This window comes from Tachyglossus aculeatus, chromosome 21 (assembly GCF_015852505.1).
Source record: "Tachyglossus aculeatus isolate mTacAcu1 chromosome 21, mTacAcu1.pri, whole genome shotgun sequence".
Lineage (NCBI taxonomy): Eukaryota > Metazoa > Chordata > Mammalia > Monotremata > Tachyglossidae > Tachyglossus > Tachyglossus aculeatus.
In genome coordinates this window covers 67,593,500-67,618,838 of record NC_052086.1, presented here as the reverse complement: position 1 = coordinate 67,618,838, position 25,339 = coordinate 67,593,500, and the positions used below count along the sequence as shown (strand labels likewise).

General features: G+C 44.9%; 1 protein-coding gene across 5 annotated transcripts; it reads left to right on the top strand.

Annotated features, from left to right (window-relative positions):
* Window positions 1-87: 87 nt before the first annotated feature.
* Window positions 88-23,929, top strand: LYRM1 (LYR motif containing 1). Of its 5 annotated transcripts, XM_038763280.1 has the most exons (4): window positions 88-150; window positions 18,671-18,829; window positions 22,425-22,517; window positions 23,217-23,929. In XM_038763280.1, the coding sequence occupies exons 2-4, from the start codon at window positions 18,671-18,673 to the stop codon at window positions 23,331-23,333; spliced, it is 369 nt and encodes a 122-aa protein (XP_038619208.1). In that variant the 5' UTR covers window positions 88-150; the 3' UTR covers window positions 23,334-23,929. The 5 variants fall into 5 exon arrangements, with proteins under 5 accessions (XP_038619208.1, XP_038619207.1, XP_038619205.1 ...); XM_038763279.1 differs by lacking the exons at window positions 88-150; window positions 23,217-23,929 and adding an exon at window positions 5,364-5,385 and having other exon boundaries at window positions 22,425-22,705; XM_038763277.1 differs by lacking the exons at window positions 88-150; window positions 23,217-23,929 and adding an exon at window positions 8,122-8,214 and having other exon boundaries at window positions 22,425-22,705.
* Window positions 23,930-25,339: the final 1,410 nt, after the last annotated feature.

The following is a 25,339-nucleotide window of genomic DNA, read 5'->3' as shown; positions in this document are numbered from 1 at the left end:
ATGGATATGGGGGAGTGGGCGGGGCTCATCTCCCTTTCCTTTAAAATTGTTTTCCGACGTCCCCCCTATTTTTCGTTAGTGGTTCAGTCCGTCCTGATCTTGGAGCTGCTGTGCGGGATTCCCGGCTGCGGTTTGTTTCCAGGCCTGGAGGTGAGCTTTCATTCATTCATTCATTCATTCATTCATTCAATCAATCAATCAATCAATCAATCGTATTTATTGAGCGCTTACTATGTGCAGATCACTGTACTAAGCGCTTGGGAAGTACAAATTGGCATCACATTCAGCCATTCAACCATTCATTCAGCCGTATTTATTGAGCGCTTACTCATCAATCGTATTTATTGAGCGCTTACTAGGTGCAGAGCACTGTACTAAGCGCTTAGCACTGGACTAAGCGCTTGGGAAGTCCAAGTTGGCACCATAGAGAGACGGCCCCTACCCAACAGCGGGCTCACAGGCTAGGAGGGGGAGACAGAGAACAGAACAAAACATATTGACAAGATAAAATAAATAGGATTAACGAAATAAAATAAAGGGAATAAATTCATTCCTTCATTCGATCGTATTTATTGAGCGTTTACCGTGTGCAGAGCACCGGACTAAGGGCTTGGGAAGGTGAAGTTGGCAACATAGAGAGACGGTCCCTACCCAACGGCGGGCTCACAGTCTAGAAGGGGGAGACAGACAACAAAACAAAACATATTAACAAAATAAAATAAATAGAATAAACTCATTCATTCAATCGTATTTATTGAGCGCTTACCGTGTGCAGAGCACTGGACTAAGCGCTTGGGAAGTCCAAGTTGGCAACATAGAGAGACGGTCCCCACCCAACAGCGGGCTCACAGTCTAGAAGGGGGGAAACAGAGAACAAAACAAAACATGTTAATAAAATAAATAGAATAAATATGTACAAATAAATAGAGTAATAAATACATACAAACATAGGCAGGTGCTGTGGGGAGGGGAAGGAGGGGGAGAGGAAGGAGGGGGCTCAGTCTGGGAAGGCCTCCTGGAGGAGGTGAGCTCTCAGTAGGGCCTTGAAGGGAGGAAGAGAGCTAGCTTGGTGGATCTGGGGGGCAGGCCCAGGCTTGACTGACACCGCCCAACTGTAAGAAGGGAGGGTGGACAGGGCGATGGGGTGGAAGGGCTGGGGAGAGAAGAAGGATCACCCATTATAGCTGGCCTTCCTAAATTTCTGGTTGTTGGGATTGGGTGGGAGGCACCTGGTGCTGTAATCTTCGACGTGGGGTGGGCATTTTTCCTCTTTGTTGTCATCGTTTTTTGTCCGTGTGGTCAGCGTGTGTTGGGTTTGGGTGAGGGCCTTGACCTCCACTGAGATTCCCCCAACTTGAAGTCACAAAGTGCGGGAGTCAGATAATAATAATAATAATGATGGTTTTTGTTAAGCGCTTACTATGTGCAAAGCACTGTTCTAAGCACTGGGGAGGTTACAAGGTGATGAGGTTGTCCCACTGGGGGCTCGCAGTTTTAATCCCCATTCTACAGATGAGGGAACTGAGGCACAGAGACGTTAAGTGACTTGCCCAAAGTCACTCAGCTGACAGTTGGCGGAGCTGGGATTTGAACCCATGATCTCTGACTCCAAAGTCCGTGCTCTTTCCACTGAGCCACGCTGCTTCTCTAATGGGCCCACCAGTGGAAGATGCCCACCTCCGTCCCATGGACCCAATTAGAGAATCACTGTGGCTCAGTGGAAAGAGCCCGGGCTTTGGAGTCAGAGGTCATGGGTTCAAATTCCAGCTCCTCCACTTGTCAGCTGTGTGACTTTGGGCAAGTCACTTCATTTCTCTGTGCCTCAGTTCCCTCATCTGTAAAATGGGGATTAAGACTTTGAGCCCTCCGTGGGACAACCTGATCACCTTGTAACCTCCCCAGCGCATAGAACAGTGCTTTGCACATAGTAAGCGCTTAATAAATGCCATCATTATTATTACTAAAAGGAACAGCCTAGGTGTCATCTTTAATAATAATGATGGCTTTTGTTAAGCGCTTACTATGTGCAAAGCGCTGTTCTAAGCTCTGGGGTAGATACAAGGTGATCAGGTTGTCCCACGTGGGGCTCACACTTTTAATCCCCATTTTACAGATGAGGTAGCTGAGGCACAGAGAAGTTATTTGACTTACCCAAAGTCTCACAGCTGACAAGTGGCAGAGTCGGGATTAGAACCCATGACCTCTGACTCCCAAGCCCGTGCTCTTTCCACTGAGCCACGCTGCTTCTCATATAAGCCTACCCTCTGTCTACTGTCTACTTTGTGCAGGCCTCCAAGAGACCTTCCCTGATTAACCCCTTGTTTCCCCAGTTGGTTTGATATTTGTCCCAACCCCACAGCGCTTATCTACATATCTTGAAATTATATTTATGTTAATGTCTGTCTACCACTCTAGACTGTAAGCTCATTGTGGGCAGGGACTGTGTCTGCTAATTCTGCTGTATTGTACTCTCCCAAAGTGCTCTGCACATAGTAAGTGCTGAGTAAATACCACTGATTGATTGATTGCAGAGCACTTTACTAAGCATAGTGGGAATTACTAAGGAAAGAATGTCATGACCCCTGTCTTCAAGGAGTTTACACTCTAATATGGGAGACACAAGAAGCAGAAAAACATGAAAAACAGAAAAACATGAATGGAGGCCTTCCCAGATTGAGCCCCTTTCTTCCTCTCCCCCTCGTCCCCCTCTCCATCCCCCCCATCTTACCTCCTTCCCTTCCCGACAGCACCTGTATATATGTATATATGTTTGTACATATTTATTACTCCATTTATTTATTTATTTTACTTGTACATATCTATTCTATTTATTTTATTTTGTTAGTATGTTTGGTTTTGTTCTCTGTCTCCCCCTTTTAGACTGTGAGCCCACTGTTGGGTAGGGACTGTCTCTATATGTTGCCAATTTGTACTTCCCAAGCGCTTAGTACAGTGCTCTGCACATAGCGCTCAATAAATATGATTGATTGATGGATTGAATTCATTCATTCATTCAATCATATTTATTGAGCGCTTACTGTGTGCAGAGAACTGTTCTAAGTGCTTGGGAGAGTGCAATATGACAATAAACAGGCACGTTCTCTGCCCACCGTGAACTTACAGTCTAGAGGGAACTTGTAGAATTAGATCAAGAAGGCAAATGTCAGAGGCATAATACTTAAGGGTTCAACTAACAGAAAAAAGTAAGAAGATATGAAGCACCGTCTATGTAAGTGCTGGAATGGATGATTTAACCGGGGTCACGGTGGGATTAATTTAACAAGACTGAAGCTTGGAGGAGAGCATGAGTGGAAGTGTAGTAAAAGAGCAGTTAGATAGGAAATAGCTATGTGGAGGAGGTCATCAATCCAAATCACTGGTATTTGATCAAAAGAAAATTTTTATGTCCAGGATGCCAGGGTGCCATTGAAGACTTGAGGAGTGTCACTTGAGAAAAATGATTCTTGCTATTGCATAGAGGATTCACTGGAGCAAGGAGAAGTGGGAGGAAGATGAACAAAGAGTCTGTTACAATAATCCAGACACAATGCGATAAAACCATGTATTAGGCCCAGTACGAGAGTGGAAAGGAAAAGTGGATAGATCTATGAAATATTGCTGAGGAAGAAGGGATAGGACTTGGTCAAAGAAGACTCTAGAGTGGGAGCCAGGGAAGACAGTGGTCTATTGACAGCAACAGTAAAGCAGCATAAGAAATAGCATGGTATAATCAATGGTATTTATTAAGCACTTACTATGTGCAGAGCGCTGTACTAAGCTCTCGGGGGAGTACAATAAAACAGAATTAACAGACATGTCCCCTGCCTGTGATGAGTTTACAGTCTAGTGGAAAGAGCCCAGGAATTGGGAGACTCTGTTCTAATCCCGGTTCCGCCTCCTGCCTGCTGATTTTTCCCTTTTTAGACTGTCAGCTCAGTGTGGGCAGGGATTGTCTCTCTTTATTGCCAAATTGTACTTTCTAAGCACTTAGTACAGTGCTCTGCACACAGTAAGCACTCAATAAATATGACTGAATGCATGAATATTGTGAGCCCTGTGTGGGACAGGAATTGCTTCTGATCTAGTTGCATCGTATCTTCCCCACTGTTTAGCACAGCACTTCAAATACAGTAAGCACCTAATAAATACCACAATTATTATTATTAAAGTGAGGGATGGCAAGAAGGGAAAATGAGTTAAGCTTTTAGAATGTCAGGTTTTGAGATGACAGTAGGACCTCCAAGTTTCTTCGAAAGCAGGAGGAAATACAAGACTGGTGTTCAGGCTGCCGGCATAGAGTTGTCTCCCCTTTCTATCAATCAATCAATCAATCGTATTTATTGAGCGCTTACTATGTGCAGAGCACTGTACTAAGCGCTTGGGAAGTACAAATTGGCATCACATAGAGACAGTCCCTACCCAACAGTGGGCTCACAGTCTAAAAGGGGGAGACAGAGAACAGAACCAAACATACCAACAAAATAAAATAAGTAGGATAGAAATGTACAAGTAAAATAAATAAATAAATAAATAAATAGAGTAATAAATATGTACAACCATATATACATATATACAGGTGCTGTGGGGAAGGGAAGGAGGTAAGACGGGGGGATGGAGAGGGGGACGAGGGGGAGAGGAAAGAAGGGGCTCAGTCTGGGAAGGCCTCCTGGAGGAGGTGAGCTCTCAGCAGGGCCTTGAAGGGAGGAAGAGAGCTAGCTTGGCGGATGGGCAGAGGGAGGGCATTCCAGGCCCGGGGGATGACGTGGGCCGGGGGGTCGATGGCGGGACAGGCGAGAGCGAGGGACAGTGAGGAGATTAGTGGTGGAGGAGCGGAGGGTGCGGGCTGGGCAGTAGAAGGAGAGAAGGGAGGTGAGGTAGGAGGGGGCGAGGTGATGGACAGCCTTGAAGCCCAGGGTGAGGAGTTTCTGCCTGATGCGCAGATTGATCGGTAGCCATTGGAGGTTTCTAGACTGTGAGCCCACTGTAGGGTAGGGACTGTCTCTATATGTTGCCAACTTGTACTTCCCAAGCGCTTAGTACAGTGCTCTGCACACAGTAAGCGCTCAATAAATACGATTGAATGAATGAATGTTAATTATTCACATCAAGTGGTAGTCAAAATTATGTGTGTCCATGAAAAAAACATGAACTGGGCCATGAGAGACTGTTGGAGTTGAGGAGAAAAAGAGAAGCCAACAAAAGGGACAAAGAAGAAGCAGTCAAAGAGACAGAAAGAGAATGAGTGTAGAATTGTGTCCTAGAAACAGGTTCAAGGAAGAGAGATTGTGTCACAAACAGCAGAGAGATCAAGAGGGATTATTAGCAAAGAAGAAACCATTGGATTTGTCCAAAAGGCCATCGGAGACCTTGGTGAAAGAAGTTCAGGTGGGGAGAATTATACATCATATAATCAAGGATAGAATTGGTCGAGGAAATGAAGAAAGCAATCAATTGTATTTTTTGAGTGCTTCCTGTGTGTAGAGCACCATACTCAGTGCTTGGGAGAGTACAGTATAACAGGGTTGGTAGACATTCCCTGCCCACAATGAGTTTACAGCCTCGAGGGGGAGGCAGATGTTAATATAAATAAATTACTGAAAGGTACATAAATGCTGTGGGTTCAGGGAGGAGTGAATAAAGAGAAAAAATCAGGGCACACAGAAGGGAGTGGGAGACAAGAAAATGAGTGCCAGTCTATTGGAGGAGATGTGCCTTCATTAAGGCTTTGAAGGTGGAGAGAGTAATTGTAAGCAGTAATTGTCTACATCTGAAAGCAGATGTAGATGCAAAATTTGAGACTTTTAGATATGTAAGGGAGAAGACAATGTGGCACTAGCTGGAAGGAGTGGTACGGTTGAGTTTTTTTTAAATATGGCAATTTCTTTGAAAACATTAAAACCTTTTTACTTGAGCTATGTTTAAAGAAATCAGGGAGGAAGCCGTATCAGAGGGAGAGGGAAAAAGGATAAGAGCAAGATTTTCTTGAGGTAAAAAGAGGATGGTGAAGGCACATTTGGAGTGATGGGCCTTCTAGAGAGGGTGGGAAGAAAGAGAAGGTAGTTGTAGGGAGAGGAAAATATCGTTATGGGGAAGAAAAGAACTCCTAGGGAGTGGAGCTCATGCCCGATTGCCATGTAAATAAGTAAAATAGGCCACAAAGTCAGTGTGAACTGTTAAGAAAGGGAAGTAGAAGGCCCAGAGCCTAAAAAGAAAATTGGAGACTTGAAACAGACTAGTGAGTCCTGGGCAAGAGAGGCAAGTCAAGAGGCTGGGACTGTTGCAGATAGCGGTGATAATCAATCAATCAATAGTATTGGGTGCTTCCTATGTGCAGAGCACTAAACTAAACTCTTAGGGGAGTAAAACAGAATTAGCAGACTTGTTCCCTGCCCAATAATAATAATAATAATAATAATAATGGCATTTATTAAGCACTTACTATGTGCAAAGCACTGTTCTAAGTGCTGGGGAGGTTACAAAGTGATCATGTCCCACTGGGGGCTCACAGTCTTAATCCCCATTTTACAGATGATGTAACTGAGGCCTAGAGAAGTTAAGTAACTTGCCCAAAGTCACACAGCTGACAATTAGCGGAGCCAGGATTTGAACCCATGACCTCTGACTCCAAAGCCTGCGCTCTTTCCACTGAGCCACGCTGCTTCTCATAATGAGCTTAGAGTCTATAAGGATTAGTGGTTTGAAGCAAGGCTGATGGATAAGGAAGATAGCAAGGAGGAGGTGAATAGGTTTAGAGAAGGCGGTCGGAGTCGCAGACGGGGCAAGATGCTGGGCCTGCGAGGATGCTGTTTTTTTAAGGAAGACTGGATTAGGAGCAGCAGGATCAGATGTCGGGAAGAGTTTTGGATTTTTTGTTTTGTTTTTGAGGTATTAAGCGCTTACTATGTGCCAGGGAAGATACAAGCTAATCTTGGGCAAAGTCAATGTCCCACATGGGTTCACAGTCTTAATAACCATTGTACAGATGAGGTAACTGAGGCACAGAGAATTTAACTGATTTGCCCAAGGTCACACAGCAGACAAGTCGCAGACCCAGAATTGAAACCCAGGTTCTTCTGACTCCCGGGCCTATGCTCTCTCTACTAGGCCACGCTGCTTCTCCGGAGGTTTGTTCCCTACAGGACAGAGGGTGTTAATGGATGACAGATAGGGCATTCGGGAAGAGCGGGCTATGGAGGGGAGGGCAAAGGTGAGAGATGGGTTGATATACAAGAGGGGAAAAATGCAGGGTGGGAGAATATGGAGGTGCAGTTGAGGGATTTTCCCATCATTCCAAACAGAATATTAGTGTGGACGTGGCTGTCAGGTCACATCTGTAGCCCCTGAGCCTGGAGCTGTTAGACCCAAAGGCCCTTGGCTGGACGTGTCCTGTGGGAAGAAGTAGAAGATCATTCTTTCCTTACACTAGAGGTAGCAGAGGAGCGAGTTGTGAGCAGTATATCTCTGGAAAAAATAGGCCTGGATTCTGACAACAGCCCTGTGGGGCTACATTCCCTTCCTCTTTTGCTGAATAACTATTTCAAGGAATAGTGACAGTAGCCCTCTTATCTAACTGGTGTGTGTGGGGGGGGTGATAATCAATCAATCATATTTATTGAGCGCTTACTGTGTGCAGAGCACTGTACTAAGCGTTTGGGAAGTACAAGTCGGCAACACATAGAGACAGTCCCTACCCAACAGCGGGCTCACAGTCTAGAAGACTGTGATAAGGGTGATGAGATCTAGTTGGATGGTGAAAAGAAAGTGCCTGAGACTCCTTAAAGGAATTGTGCTTCTCTAGGCTCAAACCTCCAGAGGAATGTAGATTCAAGATGCCTGAATTCTTGTTTTGTCATCTGTTCCCCCTTCTAGACTCTGAGCCCGTTGTTGGGTAGGGACCGTCTCTATATGTTGCCAAATTGTACTTCCCAAGCGCTTAGTACAGTGCTCCGCACACAGTAAGCGCACAATAAATACGATTGAATGAATGAATGAAAGCCTCTTGAGGAATCTGGACTCTAGCACCTGGCCCAAGAGAACAGTGTCAGTGAAAAACGTGGGAAAACCTTTAAGAATGTTATTCAATCAGTATCACTTTCTGCCTGTCTCCACTGTAATTTGGCCCACTCACCCTCCCAAATAAAAGCCTACTGAATGGATCCGATGTCCATAAGCCAAGTTAAGGGCCCACTGAAGTGACCGGGAGCTGCCTCAAAGGTAACAGTGGCTATTTAAGTTAGGCTGGACCTCATTTGGCGGGAATGCTAAAAAGCGCCAACGGTGTTTGAGGATCCCTGACCCCCAGTTTCCCAGAAAACCGTAGGGTTGGTGGCTTCTTCTGTTTTTTACTACATCCCAAGAAGGGTTGAAACATCCTTGCTGTGATCTCTCTGTATTTCTGGACCTTTCCTAGCAGGACATTTCTTCAGTCAGCTTGATCTCAGACTCCAAGCTTATCTTTCATCTACTGCTGGCTCCTCTTCTGTGCTGCCAAAGTTCCTTCCTATTTCTGCTATTCCATTCTCTCAAAGTCCTTTCTGGCATTAACTCCTCTGGAGAAGTCTCTTAGCTCCCTTTCATCTCCTGTTGTTTAACTCTAATGTGCCAACATGGAAAATAACTTCTCCGTTTCTTTGGAAATAAGAGCTCACCTCCTCTTCCCGGGAAGAATTTCTTTTCCTGGAATCCCTGGAAAGATATTTTGTAAGTCTCATGTTTACAGTGGGCTGGAAGTAGCGTTCTCTTGCACAAGGGATGGGAGAGGTCTTGTAAAATCACGAGAGTTTGAATTGCAACATTTATTTTATTTAAATATTGTAGTTGGGATCTGTCTCTTTAGCATGCTGCACGGCAGAGCTTATCTATGTTTGCAGACTGTTTCGACCCTGGAGATTTTAGTTATTTTCCATTCCTAGGTTTGATTTTTGGCTTTGAGCTGAAAAGTGAATATGGGATAAATCAGTTCTCCCCTCCCGCCCCTTCTCCTTGTTCCTTTTGCTATCTGAATGTGCAGGCACGCCCACAGAATGAGTCTGTGGTAATAACTGAGAGGCTGGTGAGCAAGTCCGAGATTTACTTTTTCCCAGTTGTTTATCTGGTAAATAAACTTAAACTGCGTTAAACTTCCCTTTTCAGTTTTTGACAGCCAGGAACTGAATCCACTGGCAGGCACAAAGTCCATCCCAGGCAGGTTATAGGTGACAGGGTTTAGTTTGAAACTGTCCCTGGGTGTATGAATGTTTGCTCAGAGAGAAGAGCTGGAGTGGTTATGATCTTTGCCTGCGTCAGAAAATAGGGAGTGGAAAAGACTTGGAAGAAAGTAACAGAGGAGGATGAGCAAGGAGGAAGAGATAAAGAAAGAAAAATAGGAAGGGAGGAACTTAGTGTATCTCGTGTTGGCATCCCTTCTAGTATTTCCAGTATGAAGCCTGAGCTGTGGTCTTCAGATAAGCTGTGTGTGTGCAACAGGGCGTTATTTACATATACTGAGAACAATAGACCTCAACTGTACATGATTTATTGATGATCAGAGGTGAACAACGATTTGAGTAGCCCATTATCCCAACCGGGCAACAAATTGGGAGGTAGGAAACAGAAATAGGGTGTAGAATGGCAATTATTTCTACCACCACTGCTGCCAAGATATTTCCCTATGTTTAGGGGGTATTTGTCCCACCTGTTTCCTAAAATTGTGGAGCAACTTCGGGTGATTCAAGACAGAGAGCTAGCCATACCCTTGTCATATAAGTTGTCAAGTTGTTTCGAACTTGTACTTCCCAAGGACTCAGTACAGTGCTCTGCACACAGTAAGCGCTCAATAAATATGATTGAATGAATGAATGAATATAAAATGAAAACAAAAATACCTTTCCATGGTGTTGGGCATCTTTGAATTGGTTTCTGGGAACACTTTCCACCCAACTTGGGATGCTGGCTACACAAACTCTTCCATCTAGGCCTGAATGTTGGTGGGGTTACTTGGTTGTATACCAGTAATCCACAAAAGAGCAACATGAGAAGTAGTGTGGCCTAGTGGATAGAACACAGGCCTGGGAGTCGGAGGACCTGGGTTCTACTCCTGGCTCTCCCACTTGTCTGCCGTGTGACCTTGGGCAAGTCACTTAACTTCTCTCTGCCTCAGTTACCTCATCTCTAAAATGAGGATTAGAGCACCACGTGAGACACGGACAGTGTCTGACCTGATTAGCTTGCCTAGCGCTTAGTACAGTGCCTCACACATAATAAGCATTTAACAAATACCACTTTAAAAAAGCCACTTTCCAGAGAAAAACAAAATTGATCCCCCTAGATAGAGCCATGCTACATTTCATAAGGAACTGAAAGCATTGTTCACTTTTTATCTAAGCCATCACTGCCTAACAAAGGCCTGGGTTGGAACATCCCAAATTATCCAGAAATTTGGTCCGTCTCCAAATTGTTCCACTTACCCAACATCAATCTGTCATCCAGCTAATAAAGCCATTATATGTGGGGTGTGAATGCATCATGAAGCTTCAGTTTGTCCTTAACAGTGGACAATCTCATACTCTTCCTGGATACAAACTAATCTACTGGTCCCATTGTGACTGCGCCTTAAATTTTCAGTTAGGATTAATGAATCACACAAATAAAAATACCGAGTCTACAGTTCTTTCTTCTTGCCTCCTACATCCTTTGAGAGTGTATTGTGGGGATTAGTCATTTAAAGTGCTTGGAGATCTTTTGATTATGAAGGCTCCATAAATACCAGTCATTACTGTCTTGTGATGAGATGTCCTAGTTATTATTGGGTGCATTAAAAAAAAATTAAAGGGACATTCTGTCCATATTTGAAGCCTCCTGGAGGAGCCCATGTAATAAGAAACCGTCGGCTTGTCACTTGGCAAAGAAGAAGGTCCAGGGATATAATTGAGTATGTAGCTTGAGCCCGAATGTCGGGGAAATTGCTGACCACGAGAGCATGGTGAATATGTGACAGTGGATTTTTGCCCTACCGTGGCTGGCAGCAGAGTAGAGCCTAGGTGCCTTAAACAGGCAGGGTGACACTGAAGAACAAAATGCCACTCAGTCATTTGTTGAGTGCTTCTGTACAAAGCACTGCATTAAGCACTTGGGAGAGTACAATATAACAAAGTTGGCAGACACATTCCCTGCCCATAATGAGGTTACAGTCTAAAGGGGGAGACAGGCATTAATTAAAATAAAATTACAGAAATGTACGCAAGTGCTATGGGGCTGAGGGAGGGGTGAATAAAAGATGCAATTCTTAGTGCCAGGGCAATGCAGGAGGGAATGGGAGAAGAGGAAATGAGGGCTCTGTTGGGGAAGGCCTCTTGGAGTAGATGTGTTTTTAATTAGGTTTTGAAGGTGGGGAGAGTAAACAACTGTTGGATATGAAGAGGGTGGGAGTTTTAGGCCAGAGGCAAGATATGGGCAAGGGGTCATTGATGAGGTAATAATACTAATAATAATTATGGTATTTGTTAAGCGCTTACTAGGTGCCAGGCATTGTACTAAGCGCTTGTAGTAGGAAATCAGGGAGGAAAGGTAGGAGGGGACAAGGTGATTGAGTGCTTTAAAGCCTATGGTAAGGAGTTTCTATTTGATGTGGAGGTGGATGGGCAACCGCTGGAGGTTCCTGAGGTGTGGGAAAACATTTGTAGAAAAATGATCCAAGCAGCAGAGTGAAGTATTGGAGTGAAGGTGGGAGAGGCAGGAGGCGGGGAGGTCAGCAAGGAGGCTGATAGAGTAATCAAGGTGGGACAGGAGGAGTGCTTGGATTAGCAGGGTGGTTGGAGAAGAAACGGGAGATTTCAGCTACCTTGCGCAGATTGAACTGCCAGGTCACTCCACACCTTTGGCGGGACCTCCCTACATGGCAGATGGGGTCAGGCCAGGACAGCCTCAGGAACTGCTTCTAACTGTAGGTCTCTTGGTGGTGGGAGAGGGTGTCCAGACTGGTCCGAATGTGGTATGAGGGGACCCCAAAAGGCTGGGGCTTGGTCTTCCACCCCGGAGCGTGAGACGGCTGGGAAAGGGACAAAAGAGGTGTGGATAGAACCCACAGCTAATGGGTCCCCCTCTGCCCCCCAATTTTGGAAGCCGTCCACACTCAGAGAGAGCTCCTGAGGCCCCAGTGAACCCAGTCCAACTCTGTCAGTGGGCCTGCCGGGTTCTGAAGGGAAGGCCCTTTTGAATCAGAGCTCTGCAATTCCAGCCCTAATGGAGCCACGGAGGCACAACACTGTCCTGCCCCTATTGGGAAGCTGAGGCGAGGGCTTCAGTCACTCAGTCGATCCACTACAGTGTTGACGGAGGATTATTTCCCACAGTGCCACCTATTACACAGGAATAAAAGGAACCTTTTGGTTATTTAGGAATAATAATAATAATGATGATGGCATTTATTAAGCGCTTACTATGTGCAAAGCACTGTTCTAAGCGCTGGGGAGGTGACAGGGTCATCAGGTTGTCCCCCAGGGGGCTCACAGTTTTAATCCCCATTTTACAGATGAGGGAACTGAGGCACAGAGAAGTGAAGTGACTTGCCCAAAGTCACACAGCTGACAGTTGGCGGAGCCGGGATTTGAACCCATGACCTCTGACTCCAAAGCCCGTGCTCTTTCCACTGAGCCACGCTGCTTCTCTTATAGTTTGAACTTATAGTTTGAATAGTTTGAACTATGGGAAGCAGCGTGGCCTACTCGATAGAGCACAATCCTGGGAGTCAGAAGGACCTGGGTTTTAATCCCGGGTCTGCCACTTGTCTGCTGTGTGACCTCGGGCAAGTCACTTCACTTCTCTGGGCCTCAGTTACCTCGTGTAAAATGGGGATTAAAACTGTGAGCCCCATGTGAGACATGGACTGTGTCCAACCCGATTTGCTTGTATCCACCCCAGCATTTAGTACAGTGCCTGGCACACAGTAAGTGCTTTACGAGTACCAGAATTATTATTATTGTTGTTATTAGTAATAATAATAACCTGATCATCTTGTTTCTACCCCAGATCTTAGAACAGTGCCTGGCATGTAAGTGCTTAAGAAATACCATATAAAATATCCTATAGACTCAAAAAGGACTTTCTCAGAAAGTTGATTCAAAATCTTACAACAAATGCTGGACTAGAGACCTGACCACAGAATGGCTTTGGCTATAACTTGCTAGGAAACATCGGTCCAAAGAGCCAAACTGCCGAGAGTGTTAGGCTGCTTCTCTATTCTTGTCCTAGTTCACTGGCAGAGACCATCTCTTTACCCCTTAGGGTCAGGATCACGATTTTCTCACCTTTTGGCTCTCTCTTCCTGGTCATTTCATAATCCTTTCCTGCAATTGAAAGCAACACTTTTGGTAGTTTTGCACTTGGAATTCTGGCATTCCTGAGACTGCCTTCATGCTTCTGCAAATCTCATCATTTAGAGAGGAATTTTTCTTTTTATAGATTCTGATCCAAGTCAGACATGCTGGCGGTCTTTCGAAAAAACTTATGCTGGACCCAGAGACGGGAAGCAGAGAGAAAGGCTTAATGGTTTCAAAGGTTAAAAAAAAAAAGCAAGTGGATCAAACTTTGGCATGCCAAGAAAACCCCCTGGACTGTCAGTAAAGCCATTTCCTTAAGCACAGACCCCCCCCAAAAAAGACTATTGAGTAAGCTTGTCCTACATAGTCTGTATTTTGGATTGGGCTCTTGGATCTCCATCAAACATAGCATATAAATTCCCCAAACTCTAACAAATAACAAAAACTACAGAAATTGTTTTGGTTTTTTTTGGAGATGCCACCCAGTGCCTGGTGTGAGTTCCTGTTGCTGACTGAAATAATGACTAGGGAGGAGCATGTAGGCAAGACATGGGAGTAGCAGACAGCATTCCTGGATCCTAATCCCAGTTCTCCCATGAACTTCTTGTGTGGCAATGAGTCAGGCATTTACCTCACCATCCATAAAACAGAACAATAATGAAGTGCTGTGAGATCCTCAGGTATAAGGAAGGAGTAAAGAAAAGTATTATTTAGTTCTCATTCAACACCTGACCCTAGCCTCTCCTCTGTGGGTTGAATTCTCTTTAAAGTTGGTGGGAATACTCTAGTTGATACTGGAGGAAGCAGCTGCCTGGCCCATTATTTCTGGCTGAAATGTTACTTTTACCTCTGATACCTGTGCTCAGATAAGAGTAATTATTGAGGACAAACAATGTTTGTGGTGTGTGTGGAACCCCTGAAAAAAGATCATTAAGATCTAGAGAGTCAAATTGGCTTACTTTCATTTCTTGTATTTAGGCTTTTATTTGCTTTCCATTCAGAACCAAATATCCTAGCATAACAACTTCTTCCAAATGGACCATATTTATTACTCTGTTTATTTATTTATTTATTTATTTTACTTGTACATTTCTATCCTATTTATTTTATTTTGTTGGTATGTTTGGTTCTGTTCTCTGTCTCCCCCTTTTAGACTGTGAGCCCACTGTTGGGTAGGGACTGTCTCTATGTGTTGCCAATTTGTACTTCCCAAGCGCTTAGTACAGTGCTCTGCACATAGTTAGCGCTCAATAAATACGATTGATTGATTGATTGATTGATTGATTGACCAGGGGCGAAGAGTGTCCTGGCTCAGATTTCTGGTGGTCTTCACTGTCCATCCTCTCCCTGTCTCAGTGTGTCTCCTCCCCGGGACGTATTTCTGGTGCGGTGGTCTTAATCTTCCACTCCCACCTGTACCTTGACCTCGTCTGTCTTGACCGCTGACCCCTCCCCTGTATCCTGCCTCTGGCCTGGAATGCCCTCCCACCTCAAATCCGACAATGACTCTCCCCCCTTTCAAAGCCTTATTGAAGGCAGATCTCCAAGAGGCATTCCCTGACCAAGCCCTCCTTTCCTCTTCTCCCACTCCCCTCTACGTCGCCCTGACTTGCTCCCTTTATTCATCCCCCCTCCCAGCCCCACAGCACTTAGACCTATCTGTAATTTATTTATATTAATGTCTGTCTCCCCTTCTAGACTGTAAGCTTGTTGTGGGCAGGGAATGTGTCTGCTTATTTTTGTGTTATACTCTCCCAAGCACTTAGTACAGTGCTCTGCACACAATAAGCACTCCATAAATGATTGAATGAATGAATTAATTAATTCCTGCCCCACTCACCAACAAACCCCCGCTCCCTCTATCCCCACCTCAGGATGGAGGATTCGTTCCCACCTTATAGGAATGGGAACAGGAAGAAGCAGTCATGGAGCTGGGCCTCCTGGCCCCCAAAGCCTGGAATCACAGCATCCCCCAAGGCTCTGACCTTACCATTCCTTCCACTTTTCCAGGTAAAAGAGCACCTAGAAAGTCAAGGAGATGTCCGGTGAAGCTTGAGGGAAAACTCTTCAGTAGCCTCAGAAGATCGTGCGGCTAGCGCGGAGTGCACCGCTCCCGCTGTGGGGCTTTGACTTTTACTGTGTTCCTGGTTACGACTGTTTTTTCCATTTCACTGTCGAGAGCCCCTGATTAAAACATCAGGTAGATCATAAAAGCGGCCGTAATAGAGTCTCGAGGCAGTTCACACCTGGATGCTCCTTGGCAAAACTGCCTTCAGAGTCTTTTGGGGTGCACGACACCCCAGTGTGTTTTTGGCCTCACAGCGGGCCCACATCCACATAAGGTGGTTTTTGGCTGGACAGCAGCCCCCCCAGGGACCACTTCACCCGCCAGTCAAGGACCCAGTACTCAGAACATTGGCACCGAGCTGCACCTATAGAGCAGAGGTGGGTCTATGCCCCCAAGCCCATGGTAAAAAGAGTTTTCACTGGAGTTCAATTTTCAGGTGTATGTTTCCCCCACCCCCCTCTGAGATGTGAACTTTTGAGGGCCAGTATTCGCATCTTTTACCTGTTTCTTTTTACTTCAGGAAGCGACACGGCTTAGTGGAAAGAGCATAGGCCTGGGAATCAGAAGGACCTGAGTTCTAATCCTGACTATGCCACTTGTCCGCTGTGTGACTTTCGGCAAGTCACTTCACTTCTCTGGGCCTCAGTTACATCATCTGTAAAATAGGGATTAAGACTGCAAGCCCCATATGGGACTTGGACTGTGTCCAAGCTGATTAGCTTGTAACGATCTCAGTGCTTAGTAGAGAAGATATTAGAAATTGAGTGAGAAGGAAGTACAAATCAAGGATTGGCATGCTTCAAGGCAGTAATTCACAACATTTCAATTTAAAGATTTCTGAAAAATACCTTGGATGGTCCAGATGAATATTTTAAAATGCACTTAATGCTCCCCCCCACCATTTCATACACCCAAATGTGGGCCTTGGGGGGACTAGTGGACCCCTCCCCGACATTCATAATCCCCAGAGACAAGACTCCGTTGCCTAATGATACCTGGGTAGTAATGCTAGTTGAATGTTAGTGATAATATTTGGGCAAGGCAAGCATTTTGTAGGTTTCAAATCCATTAAGATGCCAGAGAGAGAAACAGTGGGGGAAAAAGACAGTAGGGGTGTAAACATTTTTATTCTTCACAATCTAAAGGAAATATTACAAATCATGGGGTGGAAGGTACATTCTGAAAGGACTGTAAACTGTGCCCTCTGAAAAGTCTGCTTGCTCTAAAGCATGAGTTGATAACCAATGTTACTTTGTCAGATGGTAGAACTCAAATAATTTTTCATGCTTTGGGCAAAGGCAGCCGCCTGGCCTTGGGGGAAGCAAAGGATAGAGATTGAAGAACTCTAGCTTATTATCCTGGCTCTGCCGGTAAGTTGCTGTGGAATCTGGAGTTAGTATCTCTGGGCCTGTTTCCCCATCTCAAAGGTGGAGATGTGGTTTCCCTACCTCATGGAGTTATTTTGTGGATTCACACTTATGAAGACCTTTGAAAATAAGCTCAATGCCAGCTTTTGAGAGTGGCAAATAGCACCGTAATTTCCCTAATTTGGAATGATTTCACATTAACAAATGGTATTTTCTGAACTACATTCTTCTGTGTATCCAAACGGAGACTGTTCAAAGCCTACAGAACTCTTATTTTGGTTAAGGTTAACGCTACATCAGCCAGGCAGACCTCCTCCTTCATGTGTTCAGATCAGGCAGCTAGGGAAGTTTGGGCTATTAATCATAGGGAAATGAAACTATTGTTAAATGGTTGCTATAGGTCTCCCTGTCCTTCCCAGGAACTGACTCACGAACTTTCAGATCATGATCAGAGTTTCAGGGAGAGCCAAGAAACCTCAAAACCTGTTTCCTTACCAGGAAAAAGTGTCACCAACTCAGCTGAGTTTGTATCTGAATGAAAAGGTGCCCAAAGTTTACCATTTTTTCCTTAATTTCACTTCTAAAAAAATCAGATTCATTCATTCATTCAATCGTATTTATTGAGCGCTTACTGTTTGAGAAGTACTACTAACCACTTGTACTAAGATGCTCTGCGGGTTAAAGTGTCAAGGTTCTGAGTTGGTATAGAACCCAAGTACAATTTTGCTCTGGTAAGGGGGTCAATTTTCCCTTTGGAACCCAGCACTACCTCTCATGACATTTGTAAAAACAGGTTAAACCCTGGCTTGCTGATCCTATGAAATGAATAGCTAAGTAATAATAATAATAATGATGGCATTTATTAAGCGCTTACAATGTGCAAAGCACTGTTCTAAGCGCTGGGGAGGTTACAAGGTGATCAGGTTGTCCCACGGTGGGGCTCACAGTCTTAATCCCCATTTTACAGATGAGGTAACAGGCACGGAGAAGTTAAGTGATTTGCCCAAAGTCACACAGCTGACAACTGGTGGAGCCGGGATTTGAACCCCTGACCTCTGACTCCAAAGCCCGTGCTCTAAAGAGGGGGTCTTCGAAGTAGGATGAGGAAGGGGATCATTTCTGAATTTCCATAGTGCTCTGAATAATAATTGCGGTATTTGTTCGGCACTTAGTTGTCAGCTAGCCCACCGGGACTCACCTATGCCCACCAGCACAGTGGCAGTGCAGAAGGTCACCCACACCCTTGAATACAAAATAAATTCTAAATAGATTCTTCAAGCCTTCCTTGACCAAATAATCCACAGCTCAGTGTTGGTCTCCAAGCACAAAGCCACCAAGAATTGAAAATGGGTCTTAATCCCTATTAGTCATGAATTTCATATCTCTCTACCCTACGTAGGCTATTTGGGGACAAATTTAAGTGGAGAGCAGGACTCAGAGTTTAGTAGTTTCCTGCTACTCACTGGGCCTTGATGACTTGACACCTGGGTCCCTCAGTTTATCAATCCTAAAGGGAATCCCAATAATCCATTGAAGAAGCACTTGAAGATGCTTTGGGGTCCCTCAGTTTATCAATCCTAAAAGGGAATCCCAATAATCCATTGAAGAAGCACTTGAAGATGCTTTGATGGGAGTTAATTTGGAAGGGCCTGGGCACAGTTCCAGATGAACATGGTTTTTTTTTTTTTTTTATTAGCAAGCAGCCTCTTCCCTTGATTCATTTGAACAAAAAATATCAGTGACTGGGTTTCCAGAAACTACTGCCTCCAAATTCCTGGCCTGAGCAATATTTTACAGCAGCTGTGTTTAGAGAGGGCAGTTACTTCTAGGATCATCAAAGGGTCTTCTGAAACGTAACCATCTTCCCGATAGTCACATTTTTATATCAAGTTGACTTTTTATACTACTGTTTTTCCTTCTCTCTTTTGGTGGCTCCTAAGATGACAACAACGACAAGAAAGGAAGTCCTTGGCCTTTACCGCAGGATTTTCAGGCTAGCGAGAAAATGGCAGTCGGCATCAGGACAGGTGGAAGACACCGTCAAAGAAAAACAATACATTCTAAATGAAGCCAGAATGCTGTTCCAGAAAAACAAAAATGTAAGTGGACCGCAGCCCCAACCTGATTTCTTAAAGAGCTGAGAAGCCCCTCTTGGTGATTTTTTTTTTTTCCTTTTCATTGCTAGGAATGAATGCAGTGGCCCAGCTGCAATGATAGATGCCCAGGTGGAGAGTGTCACAGTAGGCTATTGACTGTGCCCAGAGAGTGAGCTGTTGAACCTGGTTTCCCAGAGAGGAATTAACTTTTTTTAATTTTTTTATGGTATCTGTTAAGTGCTTACTATGTGCCAGGCGCTGTACTTCATGCTGGGGTAGATAAAAGGTTGGACACAGTCCATGTCCATGAGAAGCAGCGTGGCTCAGTGGAAAGAGCATGGGCTTTGGAGTCAGAGGTCAGGGGTTCAAATCCTGCCTCTGCCAGTTGTCAGCTGTGTGACTTTGGGCAAGTCATTTAACTTCTCTGTGCCTCAGTTACCTCATCTGTAAAATGGGGATTAAGACTGTGAGCCCCCTGTGGGACAACCTGATCACCTTGTAACCTCCCCAGCGCTTAGAACAGTGCTTTGCACATGGTAAGTGCTTAATAAATGCCATTATTATTATTATGTCCCACATGGGGCTCACATTCTTAATCCCCATTTTACAGATGAGGTAACTGAGGCACAGAGAAGTTAAGTGACTTGCCCAAAGTCATGCAGCAGACAAGTGGCAAATCTGGGATTAGAACCCAGGTCTTTCTGACTCCCAGGACTGTGCTTTGTTCACTAGGCAGTGCTGCTTCTCCTTGGGGAAGCAGCGTGGCTCAGTGGAAAGAGTGCGGGCTTGGGAGTCAGAGGCCATGGGTTCGAATCCCGGCTCTGCCACTTGTCAGCTGTGTGACCTTGGGCAAGCCACTTAACTTCTCTCTGCCTCAGTTACCTCATCTGTAAAACGGGGATTAAGACGGTGAGCCCCAAGTGGGACATCCTGATCAATTTATATCCCCCCCAGTGCTTAGAACAGTGCTTTGCACATAATAAGCGCTTAACAGATACCACCATTATTATTATTATTATTATTATTGCCACATATTGAAGTGATTTAGAACTGAGTTGAGCCTTACCAGTAACTTCAGAGTCCCAGGGCGTGGTTAACCATTCCAGCGCATGCCAGGGTAAGCCATCCCACTGGTAATAGTTTCCTATCCACAAGGAGGAAGTCTCCTAGTAGTAGTAAAAGTATATATGAAGCCCTTACTATGTGCAGACTACAGTACTAAGAGCTGGTAAAGAGTTCACAGGTGGGCATTAGACATTGTCCCCGTCCCTTTTCCCAGGGAAGCTTTGACCTGGCTCTTCACTCAGGGGAAAGCTCAACATAGTGCCATTCCATTTGTTCACCCTATGAGCCACCTCCAGTGCCTGCCACAGGGCCCAGGGAGACCTGACAAGAAAGAGTGTGGCGATAGTAATAAGAACTATAGTATTTGTTAAGCTCTTATTCTGTGCCAGCCACTGTAGTAAGCACTGGGAAGGATATATGCAAATCAGGTTGGACACGATCCCTGTCCTAAATGGGGCTCTCAGCGTTAGTCCCCATTTTCCTGATGAAGTAACGGAGGCACAGAGAAGTGAAGTGACTTGCCCAAAGGCACACAGCAGACAAGTGGCAGAGCCAGGATTAGAACCCATGACCTTCTGACTCCCAGGGGCATGCTTTATCCACTACGCCATGCTGCTTCTCTGCTTAGTGCAAACCATCACCACCACCGCAAAACAACTAACGCGTCGGTCCTCCTGCCAATGCGCCTGCCGTTTCCCCTCTTTCATTCATGCAGTCGTATTTATTGAGCACTTACTGTGTGCAGAGCACTGTACTAACCGCTTGGAAAGTACAATTCAGAAACAGAGACAGTCCCTACCCAACAACAGGCCCTCTTAACCTTCGATGTCTGAGCAGTGCTCTTCCAAATGACAAGGGGCCAGAAGAGGTGTGTTACCATATTTTCACAGATAAAGTGTGAGAGAGTCTCCTCTCTAAGACACCCCCAGCTCACAGGTGCAGTCTCATTATCGGCGGTATCATCTTCAAACCAAAGGCATTCTACTGCCCCATTCCCATAGCAAATCTGCCTCAGTTTCAGAGTGAGATAAGAGGCCGTTCCCCTGCTGAGATGGCACTTTGAGCAATCTCAAGATTCTAGCCATCACTACAATCCCAGAAGTATTCCCTCACCCTGGTTGGCCTGCTCCAATGAGGCAACCCCTCTAAGTGGGATCTCACTTGTCTTTCCTTCTGGCTTTTTAGCTCCCATTCTGACCCATCCCTCAGGCAAAAGAAGCCAACTGCCAGGTTTTCCCCCTCCCTCCAAACCCTTTCTAGCTCAGAGGCATTTCATAAACTATTTAGATTCCCAAAGGAAAAGGTGGGATTTTGCAATTCATTCCCAAAACTGACGTCAGAGTGTCAGTCTCTCTGGAAACCTTGAATTCCTTATGAATCCCTCATAACAGGAAGATTGAAATCACTCTCGAGGCAGAAAGCTGCGCCGGGCCTCCAGGGATTAGCGGTTGGTTTGCATGTGTCACTATTACTGGAACTCTTCCTCCAGAATAGCAGGGGAAATCAAATGGGGGAATCAAAGTTAGATGCATCCGTTCTGGAAGGGGAGTCTTAGTCCGTTGCAAGCCGTTTATTTTTATTTTTATTTCTAATTGGTATTTGTTAATCACTTACTACATGTCAAGCACTGTTCTAAATGCTGGGGTAGATACAAAGAAGTCAGGTTGGACACAGTCCGTGTCCCACATGGGGCTTACAGTCTAAATTGGAGGGAGGAGGATTTAATCCCCATTTTACAGATGAGGAAACTAAGGCACAGAGAAGTTAAGCTACTTGTCCAAGGCCACATTGCCGATAATTGGCGGAACCAGAATCAGGACCCAGGTCTTCTGATTCCCAGGCCTGTGCTCTTTCCACAAGACCACACAGCTTCTCCAAGTCTTTCTGTTTGAAGTCCTAGCGGAAACCAACCAATAAATAACATTGCCATTTCATTTTTTACTTCATGGGGTTGGAGACGGGGGTTTCATTTTCACCTCCTCCTCCTATTTCACACGCCTTTCAAAAGGGCAGTCCTTTTGGACAAACTGGTAATTGAACTGGAAATTGAACGGGAAATAGTATCTTTCTTTCCTTACCCAAAGCAAAGCAGCCTCCAGGCCCAAGAAATCATCAGAAGAACTTGTCTTCCTTACTCTTGGCCTTCTTAACGGTGAGGCTGTGAGGCAGGAGTTTCTGACCAGTGAATACTGAAACCGTCACCCCTACTATCCATTATTTATTGATTTCTTTGAAATTTAATCAATACAGTAAATCTCACCAGTTAGCTTTTTTCCTTGGACACATGGAGATAGCAACGACGCTTTAATCAATCAAAGGTATATGAGCGCTGACTTTGTGCAGAGCACTGAACTAAGTGCTGAGTACAATATGGTTGATAGATAGGATCTCTGCCCACAAGGAGGTTATAGTCTAGTGGAGGAGACTCTTCTTTTAAGACAATTTAAGCAACTACTGTCCATAAGTAGCGATAGAAAATTCTGACAACTTTACTTGTCCTGATTTGCTCTGCTCCTTTGTGGTGTTTTAAAAGCTCACAGATTCAGAACTGATCAAACAGTGCATAGATGAGTGCACGACAAGAATTGAAATTGGATTGCATTATAACATCCCATATCCACGGCCAGTAAGTATGAATCCAGCCCCCAAGCACTTAACAAGTCCCCAGGAAATTTTAATCTTCTCCTGCCCCACATCCTCTGTGTACCTGCAGGTCCTCGCTTAATCTTGATTCCCTGACTCACTCTGAAATGTCCAAATCAGAACCTGCCGGGGAGCTTCTACCCACCAAAGTAGTGTGTCTGGGCCACAGAGCAGAGCGTTCCACTGTATTTTTTTCCATGGTATTTGTTAAGCGCTTACTTTGTGCCAGACACTGTTCTAAGCGCTGGGGTAAATACAAGGTAATCAGTTTGGGAACAGCCCGTGTCCCATGTGGGGCTCACAGTCTTAATCCCCATTTTACATATGAGGTAACTGAGGCACGGAGAAGTTAAGTGACTTGCCCAAGGTCACTCTTTAGACAAGTAGCGGAGCCGGGACTAGAACCTCCTCTTCACTCTCAAGCCCGTGTATTTCTACCAGAGTCTTTACCCCATGATCATTCTGCCCCAGTCCCATGCTGTAATCGATAGAAGAAACTCCCTCTGGTTTTTTAATTCTGCTGCCTGGCTGTATAGTAATAGTATCTTAGTGCCTTCCAAGTGCTACATACTATAGTAAGTGATTGGGAAAGTCCATCTGAAGCCAAAGACATGTTCCCCGTCCATAAGGAGCTTATAATCTAATGCCCAGTAATAGTGAGTGCTGTCTTTCTGCTTTACAGATTCACCTGCCACCTCTGGGCCTCGCCCCCATCCACGGCCAAGCACTGCGAACCCAAGAAAAGCGGCGGAAGCTTTCCAAGCCAGTGTATCTCAAGTCTCACGATGAAGTCTCCTAACCATGAGACGGCTGGTGTCTGAAAACTGAGAGTCCAGAGGTCCTCAATGCAAACAAAAGAGTCACTCATCTCCACTCGGGCTGAGAAGAGTTTAGAGAATGCAAAGGCCCTACAGCAGCATCTTCTAAAGAGACCACCACATCTGCTGACATAACACGAGCTTTAGTCTACTGATTGTGCTAGTGGTCTTATTGCTTGGAGGGGCGCCTGCTGGACACAACTCAGTGTAGTTCAAGTTTCCCTCACCAACCACCGTTTTTCAAAAGCTTCTTTGACTCTCCATGTTTAATAATTATTTGCCATTTTGCCTACTGCGATATATATTTTGGGAGAACCGCCATTTTCTGGACTGCTCTTTGGCCCGCCACCTGACGTTTCAAGTATCAACCCTCTTTCAACATCTCAGATGTTCCCATCGTGCTACACTTCATGTCAGCAGGTTATATATCATGCCCTGCATTGTCTCCCCAGCGTCACTGCCCTCGGGCGTCATCGTTATTCATTCAATCGTATTTATTGTGTTCTTGCTATGTGCAAAGCATTATACTAAATGCTTGCAGGAGTACAATATAACAATAAACGGACACATTCCCTGCCCACTATGAACTCACAGGATCCCATGGCTGGCCTCCTGGACCCCAGAGACCCTAAAGTCAGCTGCTCAGCCCAGCCCTCCATTCATTCATTCAATCATAGTTATTAAGCACTTACTGTGTGCAAACCACTGTACTAAGCACTTAGGAGAATACAATATAACAACTAACAGACACATTCCCTGCCCACAAGGAGCTCACATTAATTGAGCACTTACTTTGTTCTAAGCTGTACTAAGCACTTGGGAGAGTACAAAATAACAGAATTGGTAGACACATTCCCTGCCAACAACAAGTTTACAGTCTAGAGAGGGAGCCAGACATTAATATAAATAAATAAATTACGGCTATGTACTTAAATGCTGTGGGGCTGATGGAAGGGTAATAAAGGGAGCAAATCCAAGTGCAAGTGATGTGTTCCTTTATTACTGATTTTATATTTTTTTTTTGGTATTTGTTAATTGCTCACTATGTGCCAGGCACCATACTAAACTCTGGGGAAGATACAAGCTAATCAGATTGGACACAGTCCATGTCCGGCATTGGCTCACGGTCTTAATCCCCATTTTACAAATGAGGTAACAGGCACAGAGAAGTGAAGTGACTTGCGCAAGGTCACACAGCAGACAAGTGGCAGAGCCGGGATTAGAATTTATTGTGTTTAATGCCAGTTTAAAGTGCTTGTTTTTGATGGCCGCCAACTTCTTCTGACTTCACTCACTGCGACCACCCACGGATCTCTTACCCTCTCTGTCCTATAAGACTTTGTTCTGGCCAACCACGGATACTTTCAGGAATCTATCTCCTGTGGTTGGTGAGGGGGTCCTGCATACAAAAATAGCATCTTAAAGTTCAGTCCACAGGTCAAAGGGTTTGGTATTAGTGTGTGAGGAATTCTAGTGATTGAACAATTTTTGGAAGTGGTACTATCACCCCCTCTGGAGGCTGCAGAATGGAGATATGCTCCTCAGCTGTTATGGTCTTCTGATGTTTCAGGAGGGGAAGTCTATTTTCTTTCACTGGTTTTCTGCCATCCTAGTACCACAAGAGTACAGTTCACTACATCCAATCCTATGGTGAACCTGTTTTGAGTTGGAGAGGAGGCATTTTTTAGGGCTCTCATTCTCATTTGTCCTTCATTCGTGCAAGGCACTCAGGGTACCACTGAATTCCTCTCTTTCCATTCTGCTTTCTAGGGGAAGTTCATTTATTTTGATGGCAGATAATCATAGCTGTAGCCTTTCCTCCCATCCCCAAAGCATGTGGACTAATCCCAACCAAGAAAGCTTAAGTGAGTTACAGTTACTTTGAAGGAACCCAAAGTTGGGGTATCAAAATGGTAAAGAGTCATTTTGGGGTTATTCATAACACTGGGAGTCTTCTGTACTCCTTCTGTCACTCTCAGTAGTAACA